At 37.1% G+C, this 16,655-nt stretch overlaps 3 protein-coding genes across 3 annotated transcripts; 2 read left to right on the top strand and 1 right to left on the bottom strand.

Annotated features, from left to right (window-relative positions):
- Positions 1–127: 127 nt before the first annotated feature.
- LOC6563809 (protein apnoia) lies at positions 128–599 on the top strand. Its single transcript, XM_001990054.1, has 2 exons — positions 128–236; positions 313–599. Exons 1-2 carry the CDS (start codon positions 128–130, stop codon positions 597–599), a joined length of 396 nt encoding a protein of 131 aa, XP_001990090.1.
- Positions 600–1,763: 1,164 nt separating this feature from the next.
- On the top strand, positions 1,764–2,971 carry LOC6563810. The gene is made up of 3 exons (XM_001990055.1): positions 1,764–1,829; positions 2,043–2,442; positions 2,502–2,971. The coding sequence occupies exons 1-3, from the start codon at positions 1,764–1,766 to the stop codon at positions 2,969–2,971; spliced, it is 936 nt and encodes a 311-aa protein (XP_001990091.1).
- Positions 2,972–4,289: 1,318 nt separating this feature from the next.
- On the bottom strand, positions 4,290–10,237 carry LOC6563811 (acyl-CoA Delta-9 desaturase). Its single transcript, XM_001990056.2, has 5 exons — positions 9,888–10,237; positions 6,102–6,396; positions 5,681–6,017; positions 5,277–5,623; positions 4,290–5,209 (listed from the first exon to the last, which is right to left on the bottom strand). The coding sequence occupies exons 2-5, from the start codon at positions 6,394–6,396 to the stop codon at positions 4,944–4,946; spliced, it is 1,245 nt and encodes a 414-aa protein (XP_001990092.1). The 5' UTR covers positions 9,888–10,237; the 3' UTR covers positions 4,290–4,943.
- Between the last annotated feature and the right edge of the window lie 6,418 nt (positions 10,238–16,655).

Genomic DNA, 16,655 nt, shown 5'->3' with positions numbered 1-16,655 from the left:
AAAAGCCAATGTCAATGTGAGCAGCACATTCAATTGTCTGCCAGTGCTGGAGCAGTGAAGAGTGTGCCAAACTCAATAAGGGATTAAACGAAACAACAAAGGACTAAAACAGGAATATTCATTCAAAATGGCTGCCGCTCAGAAATTTGCCCTTTCGCTGCTCTGCCTGTGTCTGCTGTGTGATTTTGCCTGGTGTCAGCAGCTGGCCAACAACAACTCCGACGCGGATGTGACTGGTCAGTAGTTCTGGGATAAATCTATAAATATATATTGTTTTTTTTTTAATATGTTTCTAAAAATTTGCTCTTGCAGAAAGTCGCACTTTTGGGCATCATATGCTGCGTCGCATTAGCTTTGCCTTGGTGCCGGTCGCCTTTGTTGTGGGCGTTATTACCACATTGCTGGCAGCGCTGACTGTTGTCTCGATAAAGGGTCTGGGTGTGGGTGTCATCCTACTCGTGCTGGCCATCGGTCAGATGCTGTCCCGTGCTCTGCCCGTGCATGCCGCCGCTGCATATACGGCTGCTCCCGCTCCGCTTCCCGTTGTCTACTCCCACTCGCACACACAGCAGCCCGTCTGGCTGGAGAAGGAGTGGTAGAGGGTAGTCCTGTATTCCTGAGAATGGGATGTGACTTAGCGAGCTGGTAGCAGGCCAAATTATACCTCAGCGAGCGTGCAACCAAATAATAATTTAAGTCTAGTTTAAATTATTTATTTACAATTTATTTAATACAAAACGCAAGAATTGAAACGCATCGATTTTATTGACTGATCAATCAGTTGCAATATTTACCACAAACAAATCAATTATTTTCAGTTTTTTTTTTTTGTTTTTCTTATTTGCTTCTTATGAAAAGTGAAATTTATTTCTGGCTCTTATTTAGTATGCAACTCAGAGCCGTACACGATTTACGGTTCTTCCGCACTGAGTCCAGTTTTGGAAACGTGTGCGCCGCCCCAGCACGTATAGAAAGTCTGACCATTTCAATATAGGTCGCACTTAGTCAAATATAGACAGAAAGAAGAGCAAAAAAATCGAAAGAAACAATAATTATTGTCTATGAATTTCTCTGCTTCTAATGGGTAGCACTTACATCTCATTACGGAGAGTGACTTATTAATAAACTCTCACTTGATTAACCGATGGTTAATTAAAGCGAATCGCTTAGTTAGCCATTTGAACGAGTCAACTAATTGGCAACCAGTTTAAGTCCGGCTTCAATTGTTCCACTTTGCAACCATTTTAAATTGACTACACTTGACAAATTTCTAATCTATACTCGCTCATATCTTAGCTGGGGGGTAAGGGACCCCTTCCTAATAATATAACAAAGTTAAAGTGCTGTGATAAGGCCAGTTTTAAAACCGAAACTTGGCAGTAAATTCTTATGTGATAATCCCATTGTTTATTAATCTGATATTGAATTCTCTCGTATTGCAATTTGGGGCGGCAATAAGTCAGTCAAATGGGGCAACAACGTGAGCCAAACAGCCAACGCAAACAGCATCGGTTCCAATTTGACCCGGTGAACTAAATCTGTAGCCCGCCACGAGTTGTGGCATGTGCAAAACCAGTTGGCAACAGTCGGCAACAGACGAAAGCGACTGAGAAAATTGCTGGCCAGGATTGTTGTGACTGTGATCTTGGTGGTGCATTCAGTTTGACGCTGTGGCTGCTCCCGTGCAGTTGTGCCCAGATCGAGACTAAAAGTTGGCAAATCCTCAGCAAATTAATAGACATTTGTAAAATATATAACTTAAAATGCGTGCCGCTCTTATTGCTGTGCATATCCTCTTAGGAATTACCCTTATCGAGGGTATAGATTGGGTAATAAAATAAAAAAGAAGTATATAAATTAAAATCTAAACTGATTAAAAATAGCACATTAAATGTGTCAGGATTTGTGGGTAAATGCAAATCAAGGCAGCTCAACATGAGTTTGACGTGCATATTTAAAATTCAGAAAATGTGCGAACTTCATTATATCTGTCGCTATCCACACACTCATCACAAGATCTATTTAATTTGCATACTTTGCAGCGCGCGTTTAAAACTTGCGATGACACGAGCTCCAACTGCGTGACACGAAAATATGGCTCGTCCATACCGATGCGGATCTATGAGTGTCTACGTGAGTCGAGTATGTTGCGCTGCACGAAACTGTTTGTGCTGCAAAAACTGGAGGAACGCCGACATCTGCCGCAGACTGGCAATCTGACCAGGGACTTTATGGACCAGTTCTTTGGCGAGGAGACGCAACTGGGCAGCCTGATAGCGGATAAGTACAAGGAGATGTCGGAGAAGGAGCTGAATCAGCGACTGGTTCAAAATTTTCAGCGTTTCTTCAAGCATTGCGATATCAAGCTTCACTTTCTGCCCGGCATGCTGGTCAAGATTGTGCCCAGCAAGGAGAACAAACTGAAGTTTACACTAAAGAAGGGTGAGTAGCTAGTCGATGGGGTATCTCTGTGGCTGACTTTGTCTCTGTTGCCTTTGTAGCGAATAAGCCACGCATGGGAAGAGCCCGTCGACGCGACACTGAGGAACTGCCGCTGAATCTCATGAATTTGCCATCGATGACTGGAGGCGTTGGTGGCACCAGTGCCAGCGTTGAGAACTACGAACCGGAAGCGGAAGGCGACTCCAAGCAACAGGGCGGGCATGGTGGAGGAAGTTCAGGGGACACCGGTGCCGGCGGCGGTCTGCTCAACAAGCGCAAAAAAAAGCACTCCTATAAGACAACAATGATGCAAGTCGCTGTTCCCATTCTAGTGTTGCCTGCCATTCTGCTGGGCAGTCTGTTGCCGTTTTTGCTGCCCACGCTGAAAATGGCCACAATTCTGTCGCTCTTCATGAACAATGGCGCCTTCCTGGCCGCCATGCTCTATGCTTACTCCTCCGCTTCGGCCTCCAGCGCCGCCAACCAGCCGCAGCACATCAGCTATGGTTATACCGATAGCTTTCACTGAACCAAATCCATTTCGATTTACAAATTCTCAATTACTTACCCAGTCGCTTCTCCAATAATAAAGGCTGTCTCTATGCTCTATGGCTTTAGTTTACTCAACTTTGCCGATTTGTTTTCTTTATCTTTGTTAGGAAAGAAGGAATTTGTATGCTTTTTTTTCGAAAAACATCATAAGGTTGGAATACAATTGCGTGACCAAATTTACGAAAACAGACAAATGGAAAAATTGTCCCTTTTAAAATAGAAACTGTATTGAGCTACCAGTTCCAAGAGTAAATATCAATTATAATATAACTAAAAAAAAACAGAAGATATACACTTATTTATCAATCTGTTATTTATTGTTGTGGAATTATTTGACATTACTCAATACTCAATATTTGAATACTCAATATACTCGTATTTACCTGAGAGAGCTATAATTTTTGGGCCAAGCCACTGAGGGCAAATCATAAATCAAGATCAGGATAATATCCACCAGTCACAGCTTTAGTCACTTTATTATTGCTAAGATTTTGGGAACAGAATATGCGACTGCCAAGCATTGTCTTTCTTTTATGATGGAGTTACGTAAATGTATTTCGACCTCGGTTGACCTTTCTGTTTGTAGACATTTTTCAACATTATCGCAGTAAATATTTTTTGTTAGTTGACGATTTATATTGTAAGTTGAGAAACTCGTAAGAAAATATGATGGACGCATAGATATTCAAAAAACCTTGGACCAAAACAGAACAATATGATACTAATTAAATTAAAGATATAAGTGTATTTCATTTCAAACGCAAATAAATATTTTTTTACGTCAGTTCTAAAAATGAAATTTTAGTTATTCAATAAGTCATAGTGTTCAGTGTGATTTTTTTTAAGCATATTAATAATATGAGCGCGTGCGCTCGACTCGGGCAGCAAATCTAAGCCAACTAGTTTCACATTAGGAAATACATATATATATATATATATATATATATATATATATATATATGTGTGTGTGTCTATACAGTCAAGAATTCGACAGACATTAAGTCTGCTTCCCGGCTAAACTGAAGACACCACACATACGGTGAATTTTTTGAGAAGCAATCTAAACCTGAAACTGAAAGCAATCGTTGTTAAGAGCTCCATTTAATGCGATTCAAAATATGCGCTTAGAATCTCAATTATAATTTTAAATACCAATTAAATGTCTCTTTTTTTTCATTCTTAATTAATATTAAGATAGGTTTTCTGATTTCCTGAATTTCCTGAATAGTATAAGATTTTACGAGCTGAGCAAAATTGTATGTAGTAATGTGTATAAGAAAAAGAACACTTTTAAGTATTTTTTGGAATTTTAGCGATTTTTTTCGGATTTTTGTTTCTACATTTTGTTATGATTAAATATACAGTAGACTTAAAGCTTAATATCCTACACACCTAATAACTAAAAACAATGTACACTCATTTAAGATTGGACACTTAAATGTTAAACTTAAATTGTATACCTAATTCTAGAACCTCTTGCGTCGTTAAGCATATGTTACATATTTATAGGGTCAATTTGTTCAATTTGCAAATAAGTAGCAAAAAAAAAAATGTATCAAATTACACAAAAATATAAAAATGTTGTTGTGGTTATATCTTTTTTTCACAATTTTACAGCAGAAATTTGAACTAATCTCGAATATGGTCTTGTGTTATTTGATCTTGCTGTAATGTTTATTATGTTTGTTTGTTTGTTTTGCTTTTTATTTTTTTCTTTTTTGGAATTGAAGCCATTTATAATCTTATTGCGCCCGATGCGCCCAACTAACCAATCAACAGTTCGGTATTAAGCGGACTTGCTCCGCTTTGTGACAAACATAATATTTTTGGAGTATAGGCAATCAATATAATTAAATACTGCGATCCCAATTTTCAGGCCGGAAAGAGGTTCGCATATTTAGTTATATAGCTATTTAACGCAATCGAGACGCAATGAACATCCTCTACAATTATTCCTGTTTACACTGTTGTTCTTTGTTAACAATCGAGGCGTTCTTGCGATCCTCCTCGCTAATATCCTTATCATCCCAGCCCCAAACCGCATTCTCCTCCAAATCATGGTCCAGATGTACCACCATCTCATTCGTTGGTGCGCTTTCCTTCACATCATTGTTATTGGCATCCAGCAAGGCGGCTATGTGGCTGCCATCGCCAGTGCGCCTGAGTCGCTTATAGACCATTTCCTGGGAGACGTACTTCAGATCATAAGCTTGGCCTGCATATAGCAAAAAGAATACCAGTTAAATATCGTGGTCTGCATTTAAAGTGTTTTGAGTGCTTACCTATCTTGGCCATCAGATCGATGAAAGCGGTGGTCCAGTTGCCGTTGTAGGTGCCCAGCTCAGCTGCTTTGTAATCCCAGGGGAACACATGGTGATAGTTATGCCATCCCTCGCCAAAGGTGATGTTTGACACCAGTCTTGAGTTAACCGAGCTAATGTTCACATCGTATGGCTTCATGCCGTAAAAGTGGGCAGCACTGTTCACCAGCCAGGTGCCGTGCAGTGAGATGCAGTAACGGAGCATGGAGCAGCTGAAGAAGCACACCATCAATGAGGAGCCCATCAAATAGTATGGCAGCATCATGGGCAAAATGAAGCAGCAAATTGGCATCACCACAAAGTAGTATCTGAAAGTAAAATCAGGTTAATATCGCAATCTCCAATAGCAGCTGATGCGAACTCACTTCTTCTGGAACATGACGACGGGATCCTGCTCAATGTCGCTCATATCGATCGATTTGCCCTTGGAGCCAACATCGGGATGCTTCCTGCACAGCAACCAACCCATGTGAGCGAAGAAGAAGCCGCGTCGTGAGTTATGGGGATCGGCGTGTGTGTCCGTGAACTTGTGGTGCACACGATGATCGCGTGTCCACTCCCAGATGCTGTTCTGGAAGGCCAACGATTGGCACAGCATGAGGAAGATGCGCAGCGGCAACTTCGCCTTGTAAGCCTTGTGCGACCACAGGCGATGCACTCCAGCAGTGATGCCCAATCCGCCGAGGAACGAAAACAGATATACTGCAAGTGACGAAAAATGTTTAAAATAAATGTGGATTAATTAGTTAGTCAGTCTCAGCCACACACACTGATACTGATACTCACTGGGCAGAATCTCGAGGTACGCGCTCTCGGCAAATATCAAATACAGGCCATATAGGGCCATCGAATGGAGAATGATGAACAGCAAAATGTTGTGCCAGACGACCTGGACTTTGAAGGGTTTAGCTTCGGTCGATTGTGGCGTGGCAGTTGCCGCAGGTGCCACAGTTTTCGCTGGGGCTGCTGGTGCTTGCTTAACTGGCGCAGGTGCGCCAGTTGCTGACATCTTGTTGTTGTTGGCATCGGCGATGGCTGTCTCGGCCAATATAAAGGTGCTGCCTATTATATTCGGTGCCATCTGCAAAAACATTGAAAGCATCTTAGTGAAGCACATGATGTGTGTTTACGGAATAGAAAATGAATCATGTCCGCAGCTTGTCGCTTCCTTATTAATGGCCTGTCAACGCTAGTTGGCTTTGACTGCTCAATTATTTGTGCAGCTTTCAGATGCAAATGGGATCGGCATAAACGCTACTCATTTGCTATTCTGAGCATACTCTATGGCTTTCTTCATAAATGGCATCCCCAGCTGCACGGCTAATTATGGACCAGCTTAAGGCTGCTAACTGAGCAGCTGGCAGAGCAGCCAGCCGATTCATTGCCAACGACCTTCGTCAGTTGAGCTACTTCAGAGCTACTTCAAAAATCCGAACCAAACCGGAAGTTATGCGAAACAAAACGAAAACAAAAAGTAACAACAAAAAAAAAACAAAAACAAGAAATAGCTTAAATAATAAAAAACAAAAACAAAAATGCATAAACTCAATTCTGTTAACTTCAAGAGGCAATCAATAATCATTTTTGGACTTCCTTTTTTTTTTTTTTAATAAAATCAATATATCTAATATGTTTTGCTTATTATTTATCATACTTAAATATTAACGGTTCTGCCAAACTCTAAAAAGTTGAATCAATGTTAAAACTTGGAAGTGAAATACTTGTTCCGCTTAATAGAACGCTTGCAAATAGATTTTAAACCAATCAAACCAACCAAAAGTCGACAAATGAATCTGTTTACCAATTTCGTGTTGAGCAAAGTGTGAAAATGAAGGGAGAGGGAGAAGGGTCTCACCTACAATACACCTACTTTATTTTTGCGTTTCAATTTCCAATACAATTTACTATGGTAATTTCAAATGCAAGTGATTTGATTTTTTACACAACTTAACACCGGGCCACCCATGCTATAAAAAAACGCAAAGTTAAGCAAATGTACACATGCATACTAATTGTGTTTTTGGGTTTTTGGTTTTTGTTTTCTCTACGGCATTTTTTTTGGATACTTGATACCATCGCCTTTGGCCAAATATGTTAATTGTTGTCTACAAGTTGTGGCATTGTTTACCAGCTGACTTTGGAATCTGATGCAGGTGAACGCAACACCGTGAAAAATTATGTTTTGTCAAATGTGAAAATCTCAAATAATCTGCAGCGCCACTTAAAAATGCATGACTTGCACGCTGTGTGAAAATAAATAGTGTCTGCCTTATTGGTAATTGCAGTTTTACGATTGCAATTGTTGCCATGGCCAGCTGCAAGCCAGCAACTCATTCTCAAAGTCAAGCTTGCCTGATTTTTGGTCTATAGCAACTGACTATATGGTTAGTCAGTTAACTGTCAGTGGAGGCTGCCCCGAGAAGGCAGTGTTTGTGTGTGTGTGTGTGTGTGTGTGTGTGTGTATGTGTGTGTGTAAGAGGAGCACTGGCAGACAGTTGGCTTCTTTAGAATCGACAACCGGTTGACCTCATAGCATATGCATGTTGTTTGAAGCAACACAAAAGTGTTCTTATTGGTTGCCTGGCGGCTTATTTCGCAGTTGTAGTATTTCGTGTTTTTGACTTAGCCTCGCGCTTAGTTCTCCACAGTCAATAACTTGGCTCGGTTCAATGTCACGCAAAAGCCGCACATCCACTTAATCGAAATTGAATTACATGCGAGCAGGGGCCAAACAATTAAGATTTGAATTGAATTTTGCTTAAGCTCACATTCAAAAAAAAAAAAACTACGCCACGAATTTTCAGACATTCAAATGGCAGAATAACAGACAAACCGATATCACCTGCTAATTAATAGCCTTCATATGAAATTTATAACTTTCCTGCACTCAGATCAAGTAGCCTTAAGTTCAGATCAGAAAGCGGACAAACTCATTTGGAGATTTGATTTATTGAGCACGTGTGAAGAACGACTTCAAACAGAGTGCTGCCACAAGCAGCCTCACATATATCACAAAATCCCCCCCTTCTAGAGCGAAACTTGTTTTAGCCAGCACCAATGCCACCAATGGATAGAAAAGTAAGCTAACCTTGTTTAAGCTGCGATGAGGCATAGTATACGACCATCCTTACCGGAATTATTAGCATAGTTGAATAACCAAGAATAACTTATGCATAAAAAATGCTATTGTTTAGAATATCGATTATATATATAGATATTTTTTTTTAAATGTATGCTGTGGGATCAAGGTTCTTTCGCATCATAACTAGTTTTGGGGCAGAAACTTGAGTAAGGTTTGTGGTTTGCTTCTTTTTTTGCAGACACGCATGCGAAATATATATATATATATATATATATATACATTTTTTGTATTTTCAGTGTATATATACAGAGCTGAAATTTTGCACAGCAACCAAAACCACGTCACAAGTAAATTGGCAATATCAATAATCATAATAATAAAACCTACACCGACGTCAGTAGCTGTATCGCTGTACCTATACCTGTACATATATCTTAAGCTGTATTTGTCACTGTGCTGGATACATCCATTGATCGATTCGACAAGCGAGCGCAAACAGCGACACTTGTCGCATAACAAAATGTGACTGTGACTGCGACTGTGACTGGGACTGGGACTGGAATTGGGACTGGGAAATCACGTTCCACACACCAAAGGCACTGTTCTATATGCATGGTCTCGTCTAATGTATTTATTGCCAGTTCGCATTATGCGTGGCAACAATACTCATTGTACTTATGTACATGCATAAACTTAAATGCCGATATATACTGGGCTCGTATTCATAAGTGCGGCGTGCGCCAAAGAAACTAACTTGTCAGCGAATATAAGCCGCTTAGAAAAATGGCGCACAAAACTCATTACGCATACGCCGAGTTGTCGTCAGTCTCTATTTGTATATCTATACATCTATACATCTATCTATCTATCTATTTATCTATCTATCTATACATATTTATATATTTATTGATATCAAATACTCGTCCCTTATCTGCATATTTTATACGAGCTTATTTAACATCATTGTTAACTTCAGCTGCTTTTTGATCGTCTGCTTTTTAAGGCTAGCATAATTTTTGATTATTATCGGTACGTGATTTTTATAGCGTAATCACCACTCCATAATTGTGATCTCTGATCTGTGATTTCCTATATGTGAATGATTCACAACTATTGTGGATTGACGTTTGCAGCTTGTTCAAATTTTATTATTTCAATTTTTGTTTTTTGCCAACTTCGAACAATGGTTAAATTCTTGATGAATTTCATGTTTTTGTCACTTCCGTAAAACTCGAATTGCACGAATTGCAAATATATATTTGAATTAATAGTTATTGAAATCATATTTAAAGTTAAGCTTTAAGTTAAGCCATTCTAATTTGTTCTTAATAACCTTGTAGCAATATTAAATTCCTTTTTAAAACTCGTTTAGTTTGAATAACATACTTCTCATGTATTCTCTTGAATATTTACTCAACTCTAATTCAACCAATAAAACCTTTCTGAGATTTCCATAAGGAATCGGTTGGTATTGATGATTGAACACTCACCTTTATTGAATTGGATGAAAGAAATATATTGATACTCCAGAAATTTCTTTCAAAGTGTTCTTGTATTGGTTTTGTTTATGTTTTGTTCAATTTTCACCACACATAAATCAATAGGCGAATTGCACACGCTAAAGTTCGTATAGCATCCCTATAAGGATGTTCGGTTCTGTCTTTATATGGACACACACACGGCACATCCAAGATTCGCGAAGAATGCACGGCGTATGGAGGTACGGCACGAGTAGCAATGCTTTTTAAGCGGCTAGTTCAAAATATTCGCACACACCCGAAGTTTGACGAACAGAGATGAGAGTTCGGCTCTTGTGCTCCGGTGTTCGCTGTCAACAGTGCCTCAAATAGTTAACAACGCCGAAATTTAAAGCCGATTTATGTCCACAATCGCGTTCGGCTCTCCGCTCGGTTCGTCTCCAATCACGGCTCGTTGGCAATTCTTGAGCTGTGACGAGCAGCAGTGATGTATAGCCGGAGGGGGGGTTCGGGGGCAGCGGCTGCGGCAGCGAGAGTGACTTCGTCAGCGTCTGCTGATGATCGGGCCCGTTTATGTTTTTTATTTCTTTATTTATTTGTATTTCGTTGTTTTTTTTTTCATTTTTTTCTGTATTTTGCTTAATCTTAGACGCGTGGCTTAAGTCAAAGTTTGGCCAAAATAATTAAATAAACTGCTTTAGATAGATGCGACGTGAGTAATTTTGAATGTAACAAACAATTAAGCGTTTGACAACAGTTGACTTTAGTGAAAAACTAAAAGGGGAAACCCGTCGTAAAATTGGCATTTAGCTATGCACTTAACGTTGTCTAGTTGGCCAATCTCACGTAGGCTTCTTCAGTACCGCGCTCTCACGCCAAAGTTGCCCAACAACATTTTTGTTGAAACGCTTCTTATCTGAGTGTTTGTTGTTGCTGCGACTTTGGCTTACTCAAACAGGGTCGGCAGTTTTGGCTGCAGGTCATGCAGGCTACAACAATCGGTCAAGTTGAGCGCGTTCGTCACTGGCTCATTTTGGCTATTATTTTGCATTATGCATGCAAACCGGCTAATATCGTTAATAGCGTTATTGACACCACGTTCTTAATGTGGCCCACATAATTATTAAACTATGCAATATTGTCTACAGCTGCTGCTGCTGCTGCTGCTGCTGCTGCTGCTGTTGCTTGACGGGGCAAGTACGAGTACGAGTATGGAAAACTGACACACTCTTTCAAGTCTTGAAATTATTTCGGATTTGTCGAAATCGATTTTGGTTAACTTCCTCATCTTTTATAATATTCATAACATCTTCGGTTTATCATGTGCGAGTATGGTAAACCAGCGACCTGTTTAAGTGCTTGCCAAATGTTTCGGGTTCTCAAGTACGAGTATGGTAAACAGGGCATATATCAACATCATCATCATTATCACATTAGTTGCAGTCTCTCTAATAATCTTTGCGGCTTGCTGTTACAGTTCTGAATAATATTTTTCATGACCACACTTAATTGTTGTTTAATCCGTGTCAATATTGGGCCACACAAATTGACAAAAACCAAAAAAAAAAAAAAACAACTCAACTCAGTTCTCAAGATAAACATAAATGAGACCTGTGAGGCATGGTATTGAGTAAGAGTACACACATATATATATATATAAATATATATATATAGGCACAGCAATAAATACTGTGCCTGAGACCAATAACTATTTTTCTACTTATTTCTTGTGGCCCAAAACCAAAAAGATACATATATGTTTACAGTATTCGGTCAAATGTTGATTGTTTTTCGCACTGAGCGCAAAGTTGAAATGAGTTGTATAATTTTATTTAGTAACCGCCACTAAAATTGTTTACTATCCAGATAGACAGACGACTAGATGTCTAGATGTCAAAAGCCTCGAGGCGAAGGCTTTTGACAACGTATCTATTTTGCAACCCGAAGCCATAGCTCAAGGTCAATAGGTGGCATATAATGTTGCACACAGTGGTAAGCAATAGTACGCGTTTATACACTCAAATCGTTGGAAGTGACGTCAAGGGTAACATTTTGTCTTTATAAAATCCATTGTTCCTTCTTTTCTTAGTTTCATAATTTTCTAAAATTTGGGAAAAATTTTCTAGTTTCTAGTGGGTTAGCCTAGCCTAACTTAGATATCAAGAAAGTAAATTTTATTACAATTTTTTTAATTTCAAAAAGAATTTATTCCAAGCAAAGGTTTGCACTTCAACTTTTTATTTGTATTTTTATTTTCTGTCAGTAAGAAATATATTTCTGAAAAATAGAAAATCAGCTCTTCTGTTTTTTTCAAACAATATGAAAATTTGTCTAGTTTTCAAATTTTAAGACTTAAAAATGATGTCGATTTTTTTTCGTGTACCTAAAACACATGATAGCTATTATGTGTTTGTGTGGAAAGTTGACTTAAATAACTATTGTCTATGGCAACCGGTTTGAATTGGGCCAACACCCAAATGGGTCGGCATAGTTGACTCTATAAAAGCGCATAAGCGACATTTACAAGTTCACGCATGTGCGACTTTAATAGTGTAATCAACATTATGGGAGCAATAATTTGTGGCACGTGATCACGTGTACGATTCACAAATATTGTCTAAATAGTCATTAAATGGGGCATTCAACTTGCTGAATGCACTTGTTGAATGAGTTATTTAGCAGATGAATGAATGAATTCAAAATATATCAATTCAAGTACTCCGCTTCAAGGTGTTTGTATAAATGCGGCTTACATCATAATTAGAGGACGATTTAAGATATTAAATTTTATACACTCGTCAAAATGTTAATTTATTACTAAATAAGCCTTTATTATGCCTGCTATACACTTTTAGAGGGCACTACAATTTTGTCGTAAAGTTTGCCACACATTGAAGCAGACAGCAGCGAATCCATTAGATAAATATATTCTAGATCAGCCATCTCACTATTTAACTATTCTCTTTCCCTTTTCTTTATTTTCTCGGATTACCCAACCCTTGCAGTAAATATTCAATATTTAATCATTTATTTATTTATTTTTTTGTTTTTAATTTTAAATTTAAATTTAGATATTCACTTTTAAATGTATATAATTTAATTTGAAACCTTAAATTGAATACAAAATTGTTATTTTAAATGTTGTCGTCTGGTTTTCTGTGCAAATAAAAGAAAAGAAGGAAAAATTAATGACAGCAGTTAATTCTAATTTAAAGTTAAATTGCTTCGACTTTGCACCACTGTGCAGCATGCAATTTTAACACTGTGTAACCCCTCACATATGCTTTAGCCTTCCTGAGTAATTGAAAGGCTGTTGGCAGTTAAAAACTAATGGCAGTGTCGCTGCCAAACACTTAATGAACCCAAAACACAAAAAAAAAAAAAAACAAGACACACATAATGGCAAAAACAACTTTGAGATGCACAAAGAACCGTGTAGAGCCCCCAAGCCAGCCAAGGCAAAGCAATAGTTCTTGAGCAAAGTCAATTACCCAAAACAATTACGAATATCTTAACTCGCAATGGCTTATTTACTACACATGCTTATATATATAATTATATATTTTACAATAGCTCCCCTCTGCCACAAGCGACAGCTTATGACATAAATTTAACTATTTTGTTGAGGTAACATCATAATATTTTTTAAGTTACACAAACATATGTAAACTGTAAGCTTATCTCATGCCTGAAGTATTTGTTGTAAGTAAAGTTAATTGAAATGCGCTGAGCGACGCTGGCAGTAGGCAAACTTCAATAACAATAGAGATCAATGAGACAAGTCTAAAGTGCGTGAAAACCTAATTAGGTCGGTCAAATCGTTGGATATGCTGGATATATGCAACACACCGATCGCTTTAACCAAATGCCTATGCAAATGCGTGCCGCGAACCGAGTCGCAGCCACAGGAAGAACGCAATGTCACACGTCTGAGTCAACAGTGTGCAATGTGGCATGAAAATGACTAGAGTAAAACAAACAAAACTCAGTCGTAAATGCGTATGTTTGTAATGGCAACAAGGGATGCAATGAGAGCTCCAAAGTATCAACGAACTCATTGCCAAATAAAGCCGTATTTATGTAGAACATGTTTCCCATCCATCAAATACACGACTGTCTTTTACGATCCCAAAAAGTGGTTGACAACAGCTTAACGAATGAAACCCATTAGAACTCAATTAAAGACACATATCCAAAAAAAAAAAAACGTTCATACATATAAACATATATATATATATATATATATATATATATATATATATATATATATATATCTTGTTCTCTATTTCTCTCTCTTTACTTATTTATTTGTATATAATTGACTTCAAGTCTAAGATCAAGCATATACCCCGATAAACAAAATAGTATTATATAGTGTATATTTAAATATATACAAATAACAACGTAATTACTGCTTTCTATAAGTATGTGTGTATATATTCGGCCTTAAGTTCGGGCTCAGCAGGAAATAAATAGAGTATAAATACATATGTACATCGATTTATATTTTAAATTGTTTCTTAAAAGTGAAAATAATATTTTAAAAATATATATAATATAATAAAATACGGCAAAATGAAATCATCTATCAATTTATACTTTTATTTATTTCTTATTTATTCTAATAAATGAAAACAATATTTTAACAAAATATACAGTATAATAAAATAATGCAAAATGAAATCAGAGCTTAATAAATGGAGTGCCTTGATTATGAATATTTTATTAAAGCAGCTATCTGATAATGAGATAATAAAAGCAAAATTTCTACAAATATATAGTTAAACGAAATAAAGTAATAAATAAAATAACGTGAACCATGAACCATTGCGAAAATTGATTTATTAAACTCTATTATAATATTACCATCTATTTTATTTATGTTAATTTCTTATATGTATTCTATGTTAAATGACTATCATCTTAATTTATAAGTAGTTTAAGTGACTTAAACGAAACAGTCATAATAATAAATGGAATTGGTTCAAGCAAGCACAGGAAGCACAGGTATTTAAGAGTTTTATAGAACATTACAGAAACATTTAATTCACGAATGCGATACGCAGAAAATGGTCTTAAATTGGTAAATCGATCACGTGCCAGAAAGACCGCAATATTTATAGCTCTGTCTCTGAACTTTGTCTTTCCATTCAGATTTTTTGATATTACCCTTGTATAAAATGTATTATAGTTTTATCGTAACGTGTGTAACGACCCCATATATATTCTTGATCAGTCGATTCGATATAGCCTTGTCCGAATTATTTTGTCTTATTTGCGCAGTAGCCCCTCAGTTTTTGTTTTATTTGTTTAATTAATTTAGACTAAAAGAAGTTCATTGTTTTCAAAAACGAATTTTATTTTTAAATAGAAAACTACAATTAAAGTCACAAATTAAATTATATATAAATAAAAGGGAATTATTAAATTACCGAATTTGCCTAAAACCAAATTTTTTAAATACTTATTTCAAATTAAATTCAACTAATTTAAACAAAAGTTTAGACGTCAGCAGATTAACTTCGGTCTGCAAAAGTGTTTATTCTTTGGAATGACAACGATATCCGTTTTTATACTTTGATACCGAAGGTATCATAGTATATTGGTTTTGTAAAATGTCCGTCTTCCAACATTTTTTATCGATTTTTTATTTTTTATATACCTAAAGTTCACAAAAGCCTATACATTGGCTACATCAACCCTGCTACCTGTTATCAGCTGGTATTACTTATGGTATCAAAGTATTTCGCAGTCGGTTACACCCGACTGCAATGATCTCTCTTCTTGTTGTTGTTTTTTTTTTTTGTATTGTGTTTTATTATTATTTTTTGTCCGTTTTTCCGCGTTCTTTGCGCCCCGGCATATGCGGGGTGCCATCGGAGAGCTTGTCAGCAGCAACTTCACTATTTTCATTAACAACTCGATCATGATTGGCATCGATAAGTCCAAAACCGCATACTATTTAGAATTCAAGGGGAGACAATTCGCAAACCTGCTTCGTGTCTTAAACATATGCTGAGCCTGGACAAATGGAAGACATGCCGTATTGACTTGAATTCGGAAATTCTATTAATATCATTTTTTTTCGTATTCTGTTAAATATGCATGAAAAACTCACTACATACAAATCACATAGATATATATATATATATATATATATAGAGACAGTTGGAGAAAAAGGTGCTAAGAACTAGGTAATATCAATCAAAATACGTGTGCCCTTAGAATACCTGACCCAAAACCAGTTGGACTTGTTACTAAGCTAATAAAAATGGGGTTGTGAGTATTTCACTAGTTCAATATTATGCAATAATTATGTGTTTATATTTTTTAATTTAGTGAACAGACTAAACAGGAATTAATTGGGAGTAGAACAAGTTCTCTTTGAGTGTGACCCTTAACATTAGTGTGAACTTCTAATGCTTCAGAATATTTAAAAGAATATGCATATATTATGTATGTAAATGAAGTAATGCCGCTTCAGGCAGTGCCATTGATAAACGATATGTGTTTGAAACATTTTTTAGTTGACTATTACAGTTGGCAGACATTGGACATGGACTTCCGGCGTTTGGCTTCCGCGTACATACCGTAGATCGACTTGCAAATGTAACTGTAAAGATCTTGAAACGATAGATAACTTACTAACGAAATCGAAGCGGCAATAGAAAATAATTAAAATATGTAAATGGATACAAAAAGCCAATAGTGGAAGAGGGCCAAAGTCGCGCAAAATCGAATCTTACCTCGCAGCGTCATGCGGTTAAAGAAGCTGACAAG

The sequence above is a fragment of the Drosophila grimshawi genome, unplaced genomic scaffold (assembly GCF_018153295.1).
Source record: "Drosophila grimshawi isolate 15287-2541.00 unplaced genomic scaffold, ASM1815329v1 contig_311, whole genome shotgun sequence".
Taxonomy (NCBI): Eukaryota; Metazoa; Arthropoda; class Insecta; order Diptera; family Drosophilidae; genus Drosophila; species Drosophila grimshawi.
The sequence above is the reverse complement of the archived record's forward strand: the minus strand, read 5'-3'. Positions and strand labels throughout refer to the sequence as shown.

Bases quoted from the DNA above. Each gene is read 5' to 3' on its own strand.
- LOC6563809 (XM_001990054.1), top strand. From the start codon at position 128: ATGGCTGCCGCTCAGAAATTTGCCCTTTCGCTGCTCTGCCTGTGTCTG. The intron at 237-312 runs GTCAGTAGTTCT...TTGCTCTTGCAG, and splicing joins CTCCGACGCGGATGTGACTG to AAAGTCGCACTTTTGGGCAT.
- LOC6563810 (XM_001990055.1), top strand. From the start codon at position 1,764: ATGCGTGCCGCTCTTATTGCTGTGCATATCCTCTTAGGAATTACCCTT. The intron at 1,830-2,042 runs GTAATAAAATAA...CATACTTTGCAG, and splicing joins TTATCGAGGGTATAGATTGG to CGCGCGTTTAAAACTTGCGA. The intron at 2,443-2,501 runs GTGAGTAGCTAG...TTGCCTTTGTAG, and splicing joins GAAGTTTACACTAAAGAAGG to CGAATAAGCCACGCATGGGA.
- LOC6563811 (XM_001990056.2), bottom strand. From the start codon at position 6,396: ATGGCACCGAATATAATAGGCAGCACCTTTATATTGGCCGAGACAGCC. The intron at 6,018-6,101 runs GTGAGTATCAGT...CGTCACTTGCAG, and splicing joins GTACCTCGAGATTCTGCCCA to TATATCTGTTTTCGTTCCTC. The intron at 5,210-5,276 runs GTAAGCACTCAA...TGCTATATGCAG, and splicing joins CGATCTGATGGCCAAGATAG to GCCAAGCTTATGATCTGAAG.